The 18,429-nt window shown below is 39.3% G+C and overlaps 1 protein-coding gene across 4 annotated transcripts in view; it reads right to left on the bottom strand.

The window, feature by feature from the left end:
* The window catches only part of TFB1M (transcription factor B1, mitochondrial), a 39,688-nt gene extending 24,924 nt beyond the window's left edge, over nucleotides 1-14,764 (bottom strand). Inside the window, exons 1-5 of one of the 4 annotated variants that reach the window (XM_067465935.1) lie at nucleotides 14,575-14,764; nucleotides 11,719-11,875; nucleotides 9,456-9,607; nucleotides 7,554-7,662; nucleotides 4,729-4,880 (exon numbers count right to left, since the gene is read on the bottom strand). In XM_067465935.1, coding sequence (XP_067322036.1) covers nucleotides 4,729-4,880; nucleotides 7,554-7,662; nucleotides 9,456-9,607; nucleotides 11,719-11,851 — 546 coding nt within the window. In that variant the 5' untranslated portion in view covers nucleotides 11,852-11,875; nucleotides 14,575-14,764. Of the gene's footprint in view, nucleotides 1-4,728; nucleotides 4,881-7,553; nucleotides 7,663-9,455; nucleotides 9,608-11,718; nucleotides 11,876-12,779; nucleotides 14,107-14,446; nucleotides 14,501-14,574 lie in introns of those variants that run through there. The other 3 variants (XM_067465930.1, XM_060753618.2, XM_060753617.2) reach the window with 3 other exon arrangements.
* Between the last annotated feature and the right edge of the window lie 3,665 nt (nucleotides 14,765-18,429).

Raw genomic sequence — 18,429 nt, 5'->3', positions numbered from 1 at the left:
TCCTGTTAGGATTTCTGGGAGTTGAAGACCAAATTATCTGGGGACCCACAGGTTGAGAACCACTGCCTTAGGTCCTCCAGCCCAAGAATAGTCAAACATATAAGATTCACTATTATTTATGGTTTCATAGGGGAGGGATGTGTGACTTGAAACATATGACCCATGGATACTATACATTCAGAAGTTCTGTTTCTTATATAAAGGAAAGAAGCAAATGCTAAAGAACAATCCAGCAAATTTAAAATATTATTTTATTAATACAGTTCCCTGGCAAGCAAGGAAAACCTGAAAATGATAAGATAGATTAAATGGAGAATAGCAGTTCAGGATGTAAAACATAGGGCACTAAACATCATGAAACTCCTAAGTTACATTAAATCCAAAAGGGGAATTGCCTGAGCTCCCTGGAGAGGCAACTTAAATAAGTATTTAACAAAATAAGAAGCAAAGTTTTTAGATACTAGAAAAATCTTAAAAGTAACTAGCAAAACCAAGTTCATGTTGCTATTGTATTTGTCTCCCTACATTTTATACTGATTCAAGTCAAATCAGTGAAGTAAAAGCAACTTCCTAGCCATGCTAGTTTGCATCTCATTTAACCTACATTACACACCGAAACACTATAATCTTCATGTCTCATGACAGGGCGAAAATGTGAAAGCATTTACAGCTGATAATAGCTGGATAAAGAACAGGCTACATTTCTGTTCTCAACTCCATTTCCTCCTAGTTTTCAACATACTGCTCTTCTTTATTTTCCACTGGTTTAAACTATGAAAGCATAATCCATTAGCCATATCACTAAAGTCAGAATAGCAGCTCACACTCTCAATTATTTTAGCAAACCATCCAGAAGCTTTTACAGTGAAGACCATTTAGAGAGGAAAGGAGCTGATAAAAGGTGTCTGTTTTGTTTCATGGTTGAATGGTTGGGTCTGATGACTCTTACAATCTTGAACTTTCACCAATTTGCACCACATCCAGACACAGGACTAAAAATTAGTGGAATGGCGTCATTTGCATATCTTTCTACATCTCATGGTTAGAACTGTTGAGGAACATGGTTTGTAGCTAAAAACACTGCAACTTTTAAGGGTTGGAAATATATATAAGTATGTATCTATATGTATTGTCAGGGATATGTAATGAGGGGATAGGTTTGTATCAAATATTTATTTATTTATTTATTTATTACGGTTGCTTATACCCCGCCCTTCTCACCCGGGGGGACTCAGGGCGGCTTACACAAACAAGGCACAATTCGATGCCTGTATTACAAAAACGTAACATCATCAACAACAAATAGCACTATCTCTGTATTTTTCTTTCTGCTTACTTGCATCTTGCTGCATTTTTCAGTGCCATTAAATGCATTCTACATTTCCAGATATATATTTATATATACATAATCCATTAGCCATGTCACCAAGGTCAGAATAGCAGATCTCCTTCCCTCTCTCTATAAATCTAAAATATTTAATAAATTATTTTAAAAGTACTTAGTAGCATGATTTGTGACTATAAAACGCTAAAGCTGAAATCCTGCTGTGACATACACAAGCATAACTTGCCATTCTACATGTGTGAGTGCTTTTTAGGTGGCCACACAGGGAGATATTTACTAGTGCCTTGCACAATGCCCCTTTTCCAACACAACAAATCTTTTAAACATCAGGGCACACTGCCAGGCTAATTGGTGGTAAAGAGAGAGCAATGGCTGCCCAGATAGCACCTGGTTGTGGTTCCACAGTAAAAGAAAATGGCCCCTTCCCTGCTGTCCTTTTAAAGGAGGTTTTTAAGATCATGTCAGAGGGTGCTGTGTTTTTAGCTATGAATAGGATTTTTATTTAGTTTTAAGGGTTTAAAATGGATTATTTTAATACCATTAATATTTAATTCTATTTCAATGTTTTTATGTTTTGGGAGGTTTAAGATTGTATTGTAGCAGTTTTACTGTAAGCCGCTTTGAGTCTCTTTTTTGTAGAAAAAAGTGGGATATAAATCATCATCATGATCATCATGCAAGAAGGCATTGCCTTGTCAGATCTACAGTGAACATACCAGATACAACCTAACTGCAGAACTGCACATACTTTCCTGTAATCCTCCATTTGTCACCAAACAGATCTAATGGAATAAAAATTGCCATGGGCTCAGTTAGCATTACATGTTACTGTTTCGTATTTTTGTACCGTTCCATCCATTCAGAGGGCACGGAATAATACAACCCCCTTGGGAACAGAAACAAAAACAAAACAAAAAATGGGGGAACAATAGCCATTTTTCAGTTGATTTTCGGTGCGCCGGCTGTGGGCCCTGCCAGCTAGGGTCTATAGTTGAGCACCGGGCACTCGGATGTAGTCCCGGTGCTCGTAGGTCCAGCTGGCAGGGTCTACAGCTGAACACTGGTGCCCAGCACTTGACACTGCGGGCTCGGCACTTGGCTGTAGGCCCTGCCAGTCGAGCCTACAGCCAAGTGCTGAGTGCTCAACACTCGTATGCCCAGCTGGCAGGGCCTACAGCTGAGTACTGGTGCTGAGCACTTGACACTGCAGGCTCGGCACTTGGCTGTAGGCCCTGCCAGCCGGGCCTACGAGTGCCGAGCACTCGGCGCTCATAGGTCCTGGCACTTTGCTGCCCAAGTTCCGAAAACTTTTGGTTTTATCGAACCTTGGACGGAAAAGCTCATTTGAATAGGCACTCTTTTTCGGAAGAAACAGAAGTAAACAGAAACGGGGCCATACAAATGGGACAAACCAAAATGGATAGAGATTTCATATAAATACACAAGGCTAATAAAAATGACATAAACATCACTTTTGCACTGGGGAAAAAACAGAGGAGGAGCTGACAACTTTTATTAATTCCTTATTATATTCATTTAATTTATATCCTTTTTTTCTTAATGAGACTCAGAATAGCTCACAATACACATTAAAGCAGAACACCTAAAATATAAAGCGAAGAAAAATAAAATAAAAATAAAATGAAACCAATTGCACAACAATGGGATAAATCAAACTTTTTTAGGGAGGAAGTTTCACAGCCTAGGAGAAGCTATTGAGAAGGCTCTCTCTCATGTCCCATGAGGGGATGGTGGGTTAGAGAAAGTTCTCCTCGAAAGACTGGAAGAATGTCATGCTCCTCTATGCCAGTAGTTCTCAACCTTTGGTCCTCTTATGGGAGTTGTTTTGCAATTCCCAGAAATCCCAGGCAGTTTATTAGTTGTTAGGAATTGTGAGAGCTGAAGCCCATAACACATGGAGGGCCAAAGCTTGGGAACCACTGTTCTAGGCTGATCTTACCAACAAAGTGAGATCACCAGAAGTGACTTGCAGTTTCACAAGTCACTCCTGACATTGAAAAAAAAACCCAACAAAGTACTACACAAGAAGAGTATTCTGGAACAGAGGTTAACTAGCTAATGGATACCCTGAAGTGAAAACCTTTAAACTGCAGAAGCCCTGCTTCTGAAAAATGTTTGAATGATATCTCTACTGATATGTGTTTTTCTTCAACCAACAATGTTTTTATTGACAGACACAAACATGCATGAATGTGAGTGGGTGAAAGTAACACAATAAAACACAAATACATAATGGAATCTTGCAGTCCCCCAGGGAGCTAGCCCATAATACCTGCAAGACACTAGCCCAGCAGAATATCTGATTCATTGCAAAAGAAGGTTCAGATTCAATTCTTTCCCGAAGTACCTCTTTTTCCATTTGAAAAGTTTTCTGAGAACTTATCCAGCAGCTATAGCATGTCAAAGGATTCATTCTACCATATTCTTGCACTCATAGGTTGCATCTACAGTGCACATTGTAGCAACAATTTGATATCACTTTAGCTGTCATCATTCCGGTTTAGGGAATATCAGGACTTTTAGATTTTTTTCCCTAGAGAACACTAGTGCTAGAAAAGAGATGAGTAGAACTCTCCAGTAGAAAAGTCTATATCACTGCACCAAAATATCTTAGAAAAGAGTGTTTGCCCACCACCCTCCATTAGATGCTGTTGTCATAATTTGGTGGGTATTTTGGTATGGGACAGTTAAGGTACCATTCCATAGGCACAACTGGAATGTCTGAAACTGGTGACTTAAATTTCCTGTCTGCTATCCAATGAAGATCCTTTGACACCCGAAGTCTCCCACTGACTGCCAACCAACATACATAGGTCTGGTTCTGGAAGCTTGCTAGGCTGCTTCAGTCCACTGCTGGGGTAAAACCTAGCCTGGCAGAAGATCAAAGAATGTGACCATGAAGGTTAAAGCAGAATTAAACTGATTTAACTAGGCAGTGCGGAAAAAAAAACAACAGACTGACTCCACTACTCTGAGTTTTGTCAGTATTTGATAATTATGCTACTGATAGAGTCAGAAATCTATTATCCTTCATATAATGTTGTCGATAAAATGGCAACAACTCCGTGTGTGTGTATGTATAATATAAGCAAAATAGAAGGACAAGATCAATGATTTAACCGACAAACCTTTTAGATCAGCAAAGCATGCAAGACAAATTTGGATATAAAGCATTATTCACATCATTGTTTTGAGATGACTAAAGGGACATCCGTACTGTAAGTAGAGAATGCAGCAACCAAATATACAGCATACTAAAGGCCTTAATTACATAAAAATGCAGTCTCGTATGAGATTTATTCATTCACCTATTATAGCCTTCTATAATTTAACCATTTTAATTGGGTAATAAGCAAGCTTACCTCTCCTACTTCCTTTTGAAATGTCAGAGTCAACTGTGTTCTACCATAACGAAAAGGTCCATCTCTTTTAGATACATTCTCAAGCCACTTTATTATTAGAGGAGTTGAAACACTAAAAGGCAAATTCCCAATAATATGTAAATCTGGTGGATCTATAAGGAAAGAAAAAAAGTGTGGGTGGGATTGGAGGGGGTGAGTTTTAAAGGCTATTTTAAGTATATTTATTATGTTTTAATCTGTTTTATTACACTGTACTAGTTAATTGTTTTTTAACTTTTGTATTGTGCTTTTGTGGGGTAAAAGGTGGTAGTAATAATAATAATAATAATAATAATAATAATAATCCTTTACAGAAAACAGAAAACAGCTCTGTAGGATTAGCCAAACACACATTTTTACTATACATGAGGCATGCATGGTTCATTCTATATTGTTTGATTCAAAGAAATGGCATTAACTTTAATTAATAGGGCAAATAAATAAATCAACAGATAAATAGGTTTAAAATAATAAAACTTTGTTTTCAGTGTGCTATATTCATGCATACTCTCCAACTTTAATGAGATCAATTGCCTCAACCACTCCTCTTCTAATATACAATAAACACATACACATACATTTAGCATTTACATACCACACCATCTCAGAGGTTTTCATAGAGCATTAAAATTCAATGTGTAAATCCAAGCAAAAGAAAATACTTCTATCTCTAGACAGTAAAAGGTGGGAGTCATTTGTACCCCAGCTGCATGGAATGGGAAAGTACTATTCACAACAGTCCAAGAAAATCCCAAGCTGCTATTAAAACCATTTATTATGTTTTGTGGTTTCAAAACTTCATATATTATTTATCTCATTTGTTATAAGAGAACACAATGACATAACATTTTACCACTTCCTCAAATGTAATATTTAACTAAGAAAACTTTTGTATCGCCAATTTAAAAATAAAAACATAATTCTAAAAATAATTAAAACAAATTATTACAAATAATTTGTTTCAATTAATTGAAACAAATAATTGAATCAATAAAAACAAAAACAATAAAACAATTTTGGAAGCCATTCATTTTTTTTAATGGGTAAAATACAGAAAAATAAGTAGGTCTTTAGCTGAAATGCTTAGAGATGTAAAATTTCTGGAAACATTGAAGTCTGGGGAAAAATAGAGGTGCTCTAAGGATATCAGGCAAACAACTGTTTTTGAAAAAAATGAAAATGTTTTAACTGTATACTTTTCTAATTATAATTGTTTAATAGTATAAATTATACAAAATTTTATCATTATAGTCTGGTATAGAATATTTGGTACATTGGGAGAAAGATTTATTTAGATAATTGTTAGCCCACCACATTTACAGGGTTTAGAAGTGTTGGACCCCTGCGAATGTGGAAAAACCATGAATATTGTAAGACACACACATAAAATGATCTGCAGATTTGCCACTTTCTCCACTGCTGCCTTATGTCATTCGTTCCAAAAGCCCCACACTAAATCCTAAACAGAATGAAATGGGAGCAAAACACCCATTTCAAAAAAGAAATAAAAGATATCTTGTAATCATCAACATCATTAAAGTAGAGGAAATTGTTTTCTCTCTTCTCGTTCTCCCTAGTGTCTGACCAACACAAAATATTCATTTCCTTAAAATAATTGAGAAAAGAAACACCAAAAACAGCAATGATCATGTGCTATCATACATAAAAGTCTTCCTCTTTCATAATTTCAAGGGGGAAATCATGGAGTAAAATATATGGATATCCTATCTTAAATATTTTATGTAATTTAATGTTCTAAGAAAAATGACAATTAAAAGAGCCCATTTAATCTGAATAGGAATATCATCCCAAAGTGTGAGAAGGCCCTCCTCCACATTTGAACAAACAAATCTCACTAGGCTGATTATGGGAAGCAGAGTAATTTATTTTAGGAAACATATACGGGCATGTATCAGTTAACAAAGCTCTTTCTGACAATTTTGTTTATGTCTCCTTTTTCTAGCTGAAAGTTTTTAGCAAGCCTAGCACTGGGAGGGTGGTAAAAAAGGGATGGAAAAACAGACTCTGTGTTTAGTTTCAGCAGCAGTTCTAAAAAAATTTAAATCAGGAGCAGAAATATTTTTGTCTTGCTCATCCTACTGTAGTTGCAGATGGATCTGTGCTGCCAAATAATCAAACTGCACTATATGGCAGTGTAGATCTAGCCTGAGTATGCTTTCCTGTAAACTGCAAAGTAGAGAAGAGCTGCCACCAGAATTCCTATTGAGCATATGTGAACAGCCAGACAAAAATAAAAGAGAGCAGCCAACAAAACAGTCTCAGTAGTCATTCCTAGAACGTTTAAGAAGCATACAACCATATTTCGCCATTATAACGGAAATCATAAGAGTAGAGGCTGAAGGAATTGGCTATCTTTGGATGCATTTTGGAAGAAACTTTCAAGTGACCTCTAGAGAGTTCAAAATGTTTTTGTCTGCTTATGAATTCAAAGCTTTACCTAACCTGGTTGCTTCATTTCTCAAATGCATATTGAAGAAACATGGTGAAACATGTTTCTACACCTCTATATGGTGTAGAAAAAAAATCCTAATCTTTCCTTGCTATTTCTGTATCTGGTACCATATTTTAAAAAGTAATATCCAGGAACTATTTGGCTAACAGGCATACCTGTATTCATGTCAAAACAATTACAACATAGTGTTTGGCTGTAACAATCAGAGAGAGTCCCAGAAATAAACAGGTTATTTATTTTTAGTTCTTTCAACATGCAGCTATAATTCATATCAAAAGGTTTAATGGAATAACGGTAATTCTAGCACACTTACCATCTTCCCAGTTCTTAATAAGGTGATTTGGAAAAGCTTGTCCCAACTTATATGTTAAAATATCTCCATGAACAACACGAACTTTCCCTGGAGCTGCATCTGACAGCATCTGATTTTTTTTTTAAAAAGGGTGGGGGTGCGGTGGAGAGATTTATTTTTAAAATAATGTAAATAACAAGAAAATTGGTCTTAAGGTTACTAAAGTTGAATTACATTTTAATGATAACTTTTTGTGTGAGCTACCTACACTGTGTTTGTAAGCCACTTCCGGTTTTTGAAAAAGAGAGGTGATATAAATAAATGAATGAATATTAATAATCATCATTACTCTTAATTACAACAATAAAAATTTAATGTGATCCAAATTAATAGACATTATTTAGCCTAATTTATTATAGGACAGATGTATCTAGAATCTGCACTGGAGGTATTAAACCAGGGGTCCTCAAGCTACGGCCCGGGGGCCACATGCAGCCCACCGAGGGCATTTCTCTGGTCCGTCGAGGAGGCGGCCTCTGCCTCAGTGGAATCAGTCTTAGCTCTGCTAACGCAGAGTGCCTTTCATTCTTTTCCTGTCTCCCCTCATGCTGCATGCCAAGTTTGGTTGAATTCATTGTTGGGACAGTTCAGAATGCTCTTTGACTGCAGGAGCTACTGCAACTCCCACATGTCTGAGTGTATTCCTCCTAAACCTTTCCAGTATTTTCTGTTGGAGCTGAAAAATAAGAGTGCATCTACACTGCAGAATTAATGCAGTTTGACACCAGTTTGACTGCCATGGCGTAGTGCTATGGAATCCTGGGATTTAAAATTTTATAAGCTGTTTCACCTTTTCTGCCAAAAGATCAAACTGCAGCTCCAGGATTTCATAACACTGAGTTAAAGTGATTCTTCATTTTAAATATTACATTTGTTCCTATTTTGCTTTTTTACTTCAATATAAGATATGTGAAGTGTGCATAGGAATTTGATCATAGGTTTTTAAAAAAAACAAAACAAAAAGACCTCCAGCGGTCTGAGGGACAGTGAACTGTCCCCCTGTGTAAAATGTTTGAGGACCCCTGCATTAAACAATACTCAGTAGCAGAACAAAAAGCAAATTTGTATTTTAAAAAAAAGCCACAATAAGGTTAATAAAACTATGGACTAGGAATCAGGAGAATCTGAATTTTGAAATTTAGTTTCCCTTCTACTGCAGTGGTTCTCAACCTGTAGTTCTCCAGATGTTTTGGCCTACAACTCTCAGAAATTCCAACCACTTTATCAGCTGTTAGTATTTCTAGGAGTTGAAGGCCAAAACTTTTGGGGACACACAGGTTGAGAACCACTGCTCTACTGCAAATAATATTGTGTAGCTCTATAAATTTCATAACAAAGGCTAGAGCTTGTTTATTCTCCTTCAGCATTATGAAATGCCCATGACACAATACGGAATAGTATATCATAAGCATGGTAATTGCTGTCATGAAAGCCCACTGCTCAAACCGAAGGGTGACTCATTCTCCCTAGTCTCAAGAATAAAACTGTATGGTTGTCCACAGCTTTCACTCACATTGATATCAGACATGAAAACCATGGCTTTCCTCCTTTTCTTTCCCAGTTAGATTGCTGTCAAATTTAATGATACATGTTCTTGATCCTTCCAGTGTTTAGTTATTTCCATATGGCACAAACAAATATTTGCGAGTTTTACAAACATCCAATATATGTCTGCCCAGAGGTTAAGTCCCACTAAGATCAACCAGTTTTCACTCCAGATAAGTGGTCTCCAAAACAGAAGATAATTAGCAGTTAACAGAAGGAAAACTGGTCATTTCTCATAGCAAATACAAATGTACCAGCTCTCAGCTGTAGTACTAAGACTTTATTATCATAAGGATATCATGAGGTATTACTGAATACCTGAAGCCCAGGAATAAAACGAGGATCCTTTTCAACTAAAAGAAGTTCTGTAACTCCAGCATTCAAAATGGCTCTTGTGATTCCTCCTGGACCAGGGCCCACCTCACATACATAGGCATCTTTCAGGTTTCCAGCACTTCTTGCTATCTTATCTGAAAGAAAGGACATACAGACATGTGTTTTCCTCCTCACCTTTGACAGAAAGTTGCAATCCATGTACAAGAAAAGCTTTCCACTGAACTTAAGTGCATAAGTCTGCCTGTAAATATAACTCCAATACAGTACAGCAATTGAAAATATATTCTCAAAGTAGACATGAAAAAAACATTGCAGAATTAAATAAATTGTATAATTTATTCTATAGACTTGTATCTATAAGGCTTTAAACCAGTTTAAATAAAACATGTTTAATATGTAAATAAGGGGACACAGAGTTTGAATTCTCTTGTTCATTTGCAGTAATTTTTGTGACTTTGGTGATCTTATTTTTGCAGTCTTTAAAAATTATGTTCGCTACAAGAACAGCCAACTAACTTCTGTATTAAAACAAAAAATGAATATTTATAGGACAACATGAAGTACTAATAGTCAAAGGAAAGAGCATCAAGATGAAAACAAGAAGATATCAGATGTCTGGACACAGTATTTTCCCCCATATTCATTAGATTAGTAAAAATAAATACTACAAGAATTAGGAGGAGGGAGGAAACAAGCAATATATGATGAGTAGCAGTTTAAATCCCAATACACAAGAACAGGTCAAGGTACAACGAAGCTGTACTGTCTTCCCTTCTTCCTTTCTCTTTCTTGAGGCCACAGCAGTGTATTTGTATTTGATGAAGTATTTGCTTTGACCAAATCATAGCTGAAGACTTAAACTATTCACAATGCCATGAACCAGCACTCCAAACATGTGTTTTGAAAATAATGTTTAACTTAAAAAAATGCAGTCAGGGATAGAGCGCCAAATCCAAACGAGTTACTGGTTTATTTCTTGATTAAAAATGACTTCTTGGCTGCTATTTGCTGCCTACGCTAGTATCTGCAGAAAACAACACAGACAGAACAAACAAAAGGAGATGTAGGGATTTTCAACAAGACAGGAACCCCACGCCCATTTTTAATTCAAAGTAGCCAACTGAAGCATATTTTTTATATTAAACGAAGAGCTGGGGAGAGAAAACAAACTCTCAACCCTGAAATCTTCGGCTACCGGTATCCTTCCCAAAATGAGCTAACAGCTGGCTGACTTGCCCATATTTCTTTCCTTGCATCATGGCTGCTTAAGTACACATTTTATACAAAATTAAAATATTGTACCATCACCAGCCAGACAGAATTCAGCTAACACAGCACACAACCTTGTTTTCTACTTCTGAACTTAACACTTTGGCTGGTTATTCTGCCACAGTGAATGCTTCAGTAGTTGCAAGACTGGAACTAGTCTACCGAAGTTAATTATAACTATTTCATAATAGAATCATAGAGTTGGAAGAGACCTAGTGGGCCATCCAGTCCAACTCCCGCCAAGAAGCAGGAAGAGGACCCCTGACAGATGGCCATCCAGACTCTGTTTAAAAGCCCCCAAAGAAGGAGCCTCTACCATACTCCAGGGCAGAGTTCCACTGCTGAACAGTGAAATGTGTGCCATATATATATGCTGTGCTCCACTAAGCTTTCCAGATCACATGGGATCTGGTGCCTTTGGGTGCACTATCATTAAGATATTGCAAGTACGGTTTATTTGCCAGTAGTGCTGTTTCTTTTTAAATAATTCTCTAAATCACAGCTTTGTAAACAGTGGGTCTAAACCACAAAATGCACTTAGCTCAATGTTGGAGTACCAAAAAATTGGCAATAGGAAAGTATTTCTGAATACCATCCATTAACAACAACATGCAATGTTTACAGTGGACTCTGCAGAATCCTATCTCATCAGCCAAAAGCAGGCCCACACTTCCCATTGAAATACTAATAAGTTTATATTTGTTAACTGTTCCTCATTTTAATTAATGTATTGTTTTTAAGTGTTTTTTACACTACAAATAAGATATGTGCAACAGAGGAATTAATTCATGGTTGTTTTTTTCAAATTATAATCCGGCCCTCCAACAGTTTGAGGGACTGTGACCTGGCCCTATGTTTAAAAAGTTTGGGGACCCCTGATCTAAGCAAACAAGAACAACATTTAGCACACACATTTATTTGAAATCCACCCAAAAAATCATGAACAAAGATGAAGGAATGACACAAGTCAGCTGACCTGTTAGTCTCAAATCCAGAAGAAAGTTCTGAGAGAGCTGCTTTACAGCTCTGAGTTTGAATAATTTAATAACCTCTCCAATTGTTGGAAGAGGTGGCAGACGGAACATAGTTACTCCTCTTGATGCAGCCATGGTTCAAAGTCTAAGTTCTTCCAACTAAAAAAGAAAACCACAGAAATAAAGCAAAATATTAGAACTGATTTATATATTCAGATAGTTTGAAAATCCAAAACTAGGTTTGGAAATTATGCGTACAATTACATTTTCTTGCTATTGTGTGCCTTTAAGTTGTTTCCACCAATGATCCAGTAAACCTATCTCGGGGTTTAATATACACATGTGTGAGTATATGTGCCTTTAAATCACTTGACCTATGGCAACTCTATGAATTTCATTGGGATTTCTTCCTCTGAAATGTAGCATACAGCAGCTCGTATTTGTTGATGATTTCCCAAGCCTGACATTGCTAAGCTTTCCAGATCACATGCGATCTGGTGCCTTTGGGTGTACCATCATTAAGATATTGCAAGTACAGTTTATTTGCCAGTAGTGCTTTTTCTTTTTAAATAATTCTCTAAATCACTGCTTTATAAACAGTGGGTCCCAACCCCAAAATGCACTTAGCTCAAAGTTGGGGTACCAAAAAATTGGCAATAGTAAAGTATTTCTGAATACCATCCATTAACAACAACATGCAATGTGTACAGTGGACTCTGCAGATGATGCTTCAGCTGCACTCCACAAAAAGGAAAATTCAGCCTGTTTAGCAAGCTCTGCAAATGCTAATTTATTATCGTAAATGTTTGATATTTATATCTATTTGATATACCTATATACTTGGGGGTCATGTAAAATTTCTCACTTGGAAACAGGTCACAAGTTCTCTAAATCACTTTCCATTTACAATGTTCAAAGTATGTGACATTGGTTGCCTTTTTATAAAAGTATCCCCTTATCTCCAGACTCGATATGTCTCTTTTTATAGGTAGATATCCGTATTAAGCCCCCCCCCCCCCCCCCGCGCATTGGGTTACATCGCTGGGCTGCTGAACTTGCTGACCGAAAGGTTGGCGGTTTGTATCTGGAGAGCGAGGTGAGCACCTGCTGTTAGGTCCAGCTTCTGCCAACCTAGTACTTCAAAAACATGCAAATGTGAGTAGATCAATAGGTACTGGTCCGGTGGGAAAGTAGTCCATGCAGTCATGCCAACCAAATGACCTTGGAGATTTCTGTGGATGACTACGTCTCTTCGGCTTAGAAATAGAGATTAGCAGCACCCCTCAGAGTCAGACACGACTAGACTTAATGTCAGGGGAAACCTTTACTATGCCTTATTAAAAGGAACATCTCCTACTTGTATACCAGTGGTCTCCAACCTTTGGTACACCTTGCGTTTTGAACTTCAATTCACAGAAATCCCAGCCTTCTTCCCAGCTAAAATTGTGGGAGCTGAAGTCCAAAACGCTTGGGTGTGCCAAAGGCTGAGAACCACAGTTTTATACAGACACAACCAGATGTCAAAAATCCAGTACAGGTAGTCCCAGAGTTATAAACATCTGACTTACGAATGACTCATGGTTAAGAATTGAGGTGAAACAAGTGAGAGAAATCTATCCCTAGGAAAGGAAATCCACCCCTTTGGTCATGTCAGGAGCGACCTGAGAAACTGCAAGTCGCTTCTGGTGTGAGAGAATTGGCCGTCTGCAAAGATGTTGACCAGGGGACGCCCAGATGATTTGATGTTTCATCATCCTTGTGGGAGGTTTCTTTCATGTCCCCGCATGAGGAGCTGGAGCTGATAGAGGGAGCTCATCCGCCTCTCCCCGTATTTGAACCTGCGACCTGTCGGTCTTCAGTCCTGCCGGCACAAGGGTTTAACCCACTGCGCCACCCTACCCCTGAAAGAGTTATAGTGGGGAAAAGGTGTCTCCAGCGAAGCTTTATCACCATTCCTTGCTTCCAAAACAAGCCAAATTTTCCAATTCTCACAGTGACAGAAAGTGAGGTGAAGTCTCCTAAACAAGGGCACAGGAAGCAAAAGACAGGAGAGTTCACCCTTCCCTATGCTATCCAAGGAGATATCTATTGGATGGACTTAAAAATTCAACTTAAGGACAAACCTACACAACCTTTCTTGGGGACAGCCTGTATTTGAAACTGTAGCCATTTTGAAGAAAAAAGGATGCCAAGTTGCTTAAGCAAGAACAAGGACATGTGTCTGAATCTCAGTGCCAAATACAGATCATTATTATACATATAACTAAATTGGACTCGGGAATGTTGATGCAAGCCAAAAGATGAATCCATCCCCGCATGTCATGAATTAGGCCTGTCTTGCTGGTATTTTGAATTTCCTGGCACCCCTCATGTGGCATGATTTAGGGTTGTCACAGCTTGAGCTGGAGATGGGTCTAGTGCAGGCCTGGGCCAACTTGGGCCCTCCAGGTGTTTTGGACTTCAACTCCCATCATTCCTCACAGCCTCAGGCCCTTTCCTTTCCCCCCTCAGCCGCTTAAGCGGCTGAGGGGGGAAAGGAAGGGGCCTGAGGCTGTGAGGAATGATGGGAGTTGAAGTCCAAAACACCTGGAGGGCCTAAGTTGGCCCAGGCCTGCACTAGAGCCTTTAATCCCTCGTAGCCGACACAGAACCAGCTGGAGGCGGCTTTAGAAGCTCTTGGGAGAACGGCACGCTCTCTCCCCACAACCTCCCTTCGGTTCCTTTACTGACTAAAGACTTCCAGTCCCGCTGAGGCGAAAGACAGCACTCCGTTCGTACGCCACTGCGCATGTGCGGGCAGGACGGGCGGGGGAAGAGTGCGCATGCGCAGAAGAGATAGCTCCACGCGTCATGCTTACCGGCAAAATAAAGTGTTTCCAGGCGGAGTAGAAGGGGAAGGTCGGGGAGCGCAGCCGCGAGACGCTGACTGTCTCTCTTATACACCTAAAAACATATATTTATCCTCTTTCTTCTCCCTCCCCTGCAGTGGTGCCCTCGTGGCTCCGGATGGGGAAAGGACGATAAACGGAAATACGTCACATATTGCTGTAAACACACAGAAAGGCGGAACTTCCTGCTTCTTGTCTGCTCCAAGGAGGCATGAGGGGAGGGGGCGGGTGCGGCCTCTCATTGGCTGGCCAGAGAAGTCTTGCGCCCTCTCATTGGCTGCGTAAGAAAGAAAGGCATTCTCTTATTGGGTAAGGAAAGCTGTACGAAAGACTGGGACCTGCCCCTGTGTGGCGGCAGTACTGAAGACCAACAGGTCCCAGGTTCGAATCCAGGGAGAGCACGGATGAGCTCCCTCTTATCAGCTCCAGCTCCTCATGCGGGGACATGAGAGAAGCCCCCCACAAGGATGATAAAACATCAAATCATCCAGGTGTACCCTGGGCAATGTCCTTGCAGACGGCCAATTCTCTCACACCAGAAGCGACTTGCAGTTTCTCAGGTCGCTCCTGACACGACCAAAAAAAAAGAAAAAGAAAAAAAGAAATGAGTTGCATGTAGAAGTAATGCAGTTTGATCCCACTTTAGATGTTTTCCAATCTTGAGAGTTGTAGTGTTACATGGTCTTTAGACCTCTCTCTATGCAGGAATGCAGGCCATGTGACTTTGGAGGTGTCTACGGACAACGCCGGCTCTTCGGCTTAGACATGGAGATGAACACCAATCCCCAAAGTCAGACACGACTGGACTTAATGTCAGGGGAAAACCTTTACCTACCTAGACTTCTCTCACCAAACTACAACATCCAGGATTGCATTGCATTGGTCTATAGTACTTAAAGTGGGCTTAAACTGCATTAATTCTGCTGTGTAGATGCACCCAGAGTCACTACATTCAAGTAATTGATCCACTGGCTCAGCTGCTTACTTCCAAAGTCTGAATTAAATCATAATTAGGTTGCTATGGGTTTTCCAGGCTGTATGTCCATGTTCCAGAAGCATTCTCTCCTGATGTTTCACCCACATCTCTGGCAGGCATCCTCAGAGGTTGAGAGGTCACCCCTGAGGATGCCTGCCATAAATGCGAGAGAGAATGTTTCCGGATCATGTATTGTTGAAGGCTTTCATGGCTGGAATCACTGGGTTGGTGTAGGCTTTTCGAGCAGCATGGCCATGTTCTGGAAGCATTCTCTCCTGACGTTTCGCCTGCATCTGTGGCAGGCATCCTCAGAGGTTGTAAGGTCTGGAACATGGCCATACATCCCGGAAAACTCACAGCAACCCAGTGATTCCAGCCAGAAAACCATAATTGGTACAAATTTTGTATACTCTATTTCATAATAACAATGTAGTGATAATGCATTTTATTTTCTTTCTCTCCAAACGGCTCAACGCAGGGTACAACGAAGTCAAAACATGAACATACGAGGGTTGAATGAAAAGTAATACTTCCACGTTCATTAACTCCTCAACAGATGACAGTACTGGTATGTGGCAGGTACTGGCTTGTTCAGTAGATGGTCTTCTACAGTTCCATTTTGGCAGGATACCTTAGCATTGAACGTTTGTGTTGTTAAAGTGCGAAGTGTGGAACCCTGTGCAGATGGTCGGTCAATGCGACTTAAGCAACGTGCAGTCATTGAATTCTTGACAGTAGAAGGTGTCACCCTAAAGGAGATTTATCAGAGAATGCAAGCTGTTTATGGTTGTACTGCGTGTCATTGGGCGAGTAAGTTTAAAGATGTTGCGGTGAGAACATCTGACTTGCGTGACAAGAGTTGGATGTCCTGTGACAGCAACCACTGAGTTTCACAAGCAAAAGGTTAACAGATTGATTCAGGACGATCATCGTTTCAGTCAGAGAGAAATTTCAAGCATAATTTGCATTTTACAAGAACGTGTGGGTCACATTATTGCTTTGCTTGGCTATCGGAAGATCTGTGCATGATGGGTACGTTGAGAAAACTGTGAGACGCTGGTTGCAGAAACAGTGTCAACTTCTTTTGTAACAGCTTCAGAAAACTTGTTCATCATTGGCAGAAATGTATCCAATTGTCTGGTGATTATGTGGAAAAGTGAATAGTGGTAGTTAAAGAGCACATTCTAAGGATTATTTCTGCATTTGATTTATTAAAATATTCCCATCCAAACCCAAGTAACAAAGGTGGAGGCATTACTTTTCATTCAACCCTTGTAAAATACATACAATAAAATATGTAGATAAAACATGTCATTATAAAAACACACTAAACATGATACAAAAGTCAACATAATCATGGCAAAACTCATGATTCAGAGTTGACTGGATAGACTAGCCGAAAGAGAGACGGTAAATCTGTAAGTCTTTTAAATTCTGACAGCTCTCAAGGCTGTTCACATGAGTATCTGAGATAGTGACACTTTTCCTCTCTTATGCTCCAATGTACTCAAACGTTTCATGCATAAAAAATCCTGTATAAAGGTGTTTTCAGACTACATTTATAAGGTGTACAGTTGGCCATCTATATTCACGGATTTTTCTTCTATGGGTTCAGTCAACCACAGCCATAAAATATTTATAAAAACAAAAAACCCCAAACCAAACCTTGATTTTGTCACATGCTGAAGCCTTGTGATAGCCTCCTGCCATTTCACTGATCTTCAGGCTTTTTCCTGCAATCACTTTGAGTCGTTTACCATTTTACATAAACGACTTGAGCATCCATGAATTCTGCTATCTACAGGGGGTCTTCGTGCCAAACCAAAGGCCCACTGGATATGAAATATATATGAATTCTGTATTTTGACTTGGGTCCCTTCCCAAAGATATTATATTATGTGTATACAAATATTCCAAGATCCAAAGCATTTGATCCCAAGCATACGCAACATATAATTTATTTTTACGGGCAATAGGACAAGGTCTACTTATTTTCATTTCTTGAAATATCTTCATACTGTGCTTTTCTCAGCTTAGGCAATCCCTCATTGTCCGAGTATGATGGCCTTCCAACGGTAGTGTCTTGGCGGTGGATTCGTAGGTGATTTATTCTTGACCTGCATATTCTTCCACAGCGAGGACATCGGTTTCCAGGTGAAAGGGGGTCCCAGTCAGGGTTGGCTTGATGTGCCTTCCTCTTGGCATGTTTCTCCCTTTCACCCTCCATTCACGCCTCTTCAAATTCCACAGCACTGCTGGCCACAGCTGACCTCCAGCTAGAGCGCTCAAGGTCTTCTTTTTACATTTTATTTATTTAAATATTTATATAACTGGCCAACACATATTTTGGTCTCTCAAGTGTTAGCCTCGTTTCTCCCCGTTCTGTTTAATATTGTAAGAAAGAAAGGAATGGTTGCTGAAAGTTCTAATTGCTTTCCAATTGTGCTTCCCTTTAGCCACTTGTGTGTCCGTGGCTCCTTGTTTTGACAGGCCAATCAATTGTTTCAGACTTTTAAAACATGTGGGCTGAAGCGGTCCACACAGGGGAAAGGGAAGGAAGTCATGTATGACTGCAGGGATATACAGTCATGCGAAGGTGCACATTTTGGGGGCAGAATTAGGTTTTAAGCGCACCATTTAAGCACGTGCTTTCCAGCTGTTAACTTGATTCCAACCACATTTTCTACAAATGTCATTTAAACACACACACCCCTTTTATTTCAGTTACTTCCGGGTTTTACTGCATGTGTAGAAGGGCCCTTATTGTCATACATTCTCAGGCACCATGTATCCTGATGCATGCTGTGTGCAAATATTATTATTTTGAGGGCCATTTATAGTGAAATCCT

The sequence above is a fragment of the Anolis sagrei genome, chromosome 1 (assembly GCF_037176765.1).
Source record: "Anolis sagrei isolate rAnoSag1 chromosome 1, rAnoSag1.mat, whole genome shotgun sequence".
NCBI classification, from domain to species: Eukaryota; Metazoa; Chordata; class Lepidosauria; order Squamata; family Dactyloidae; genus Anolis; species Anolis sagrei.
This window is presented reverse-complemented; position numbering and strand designations above follow the sequence as displayed.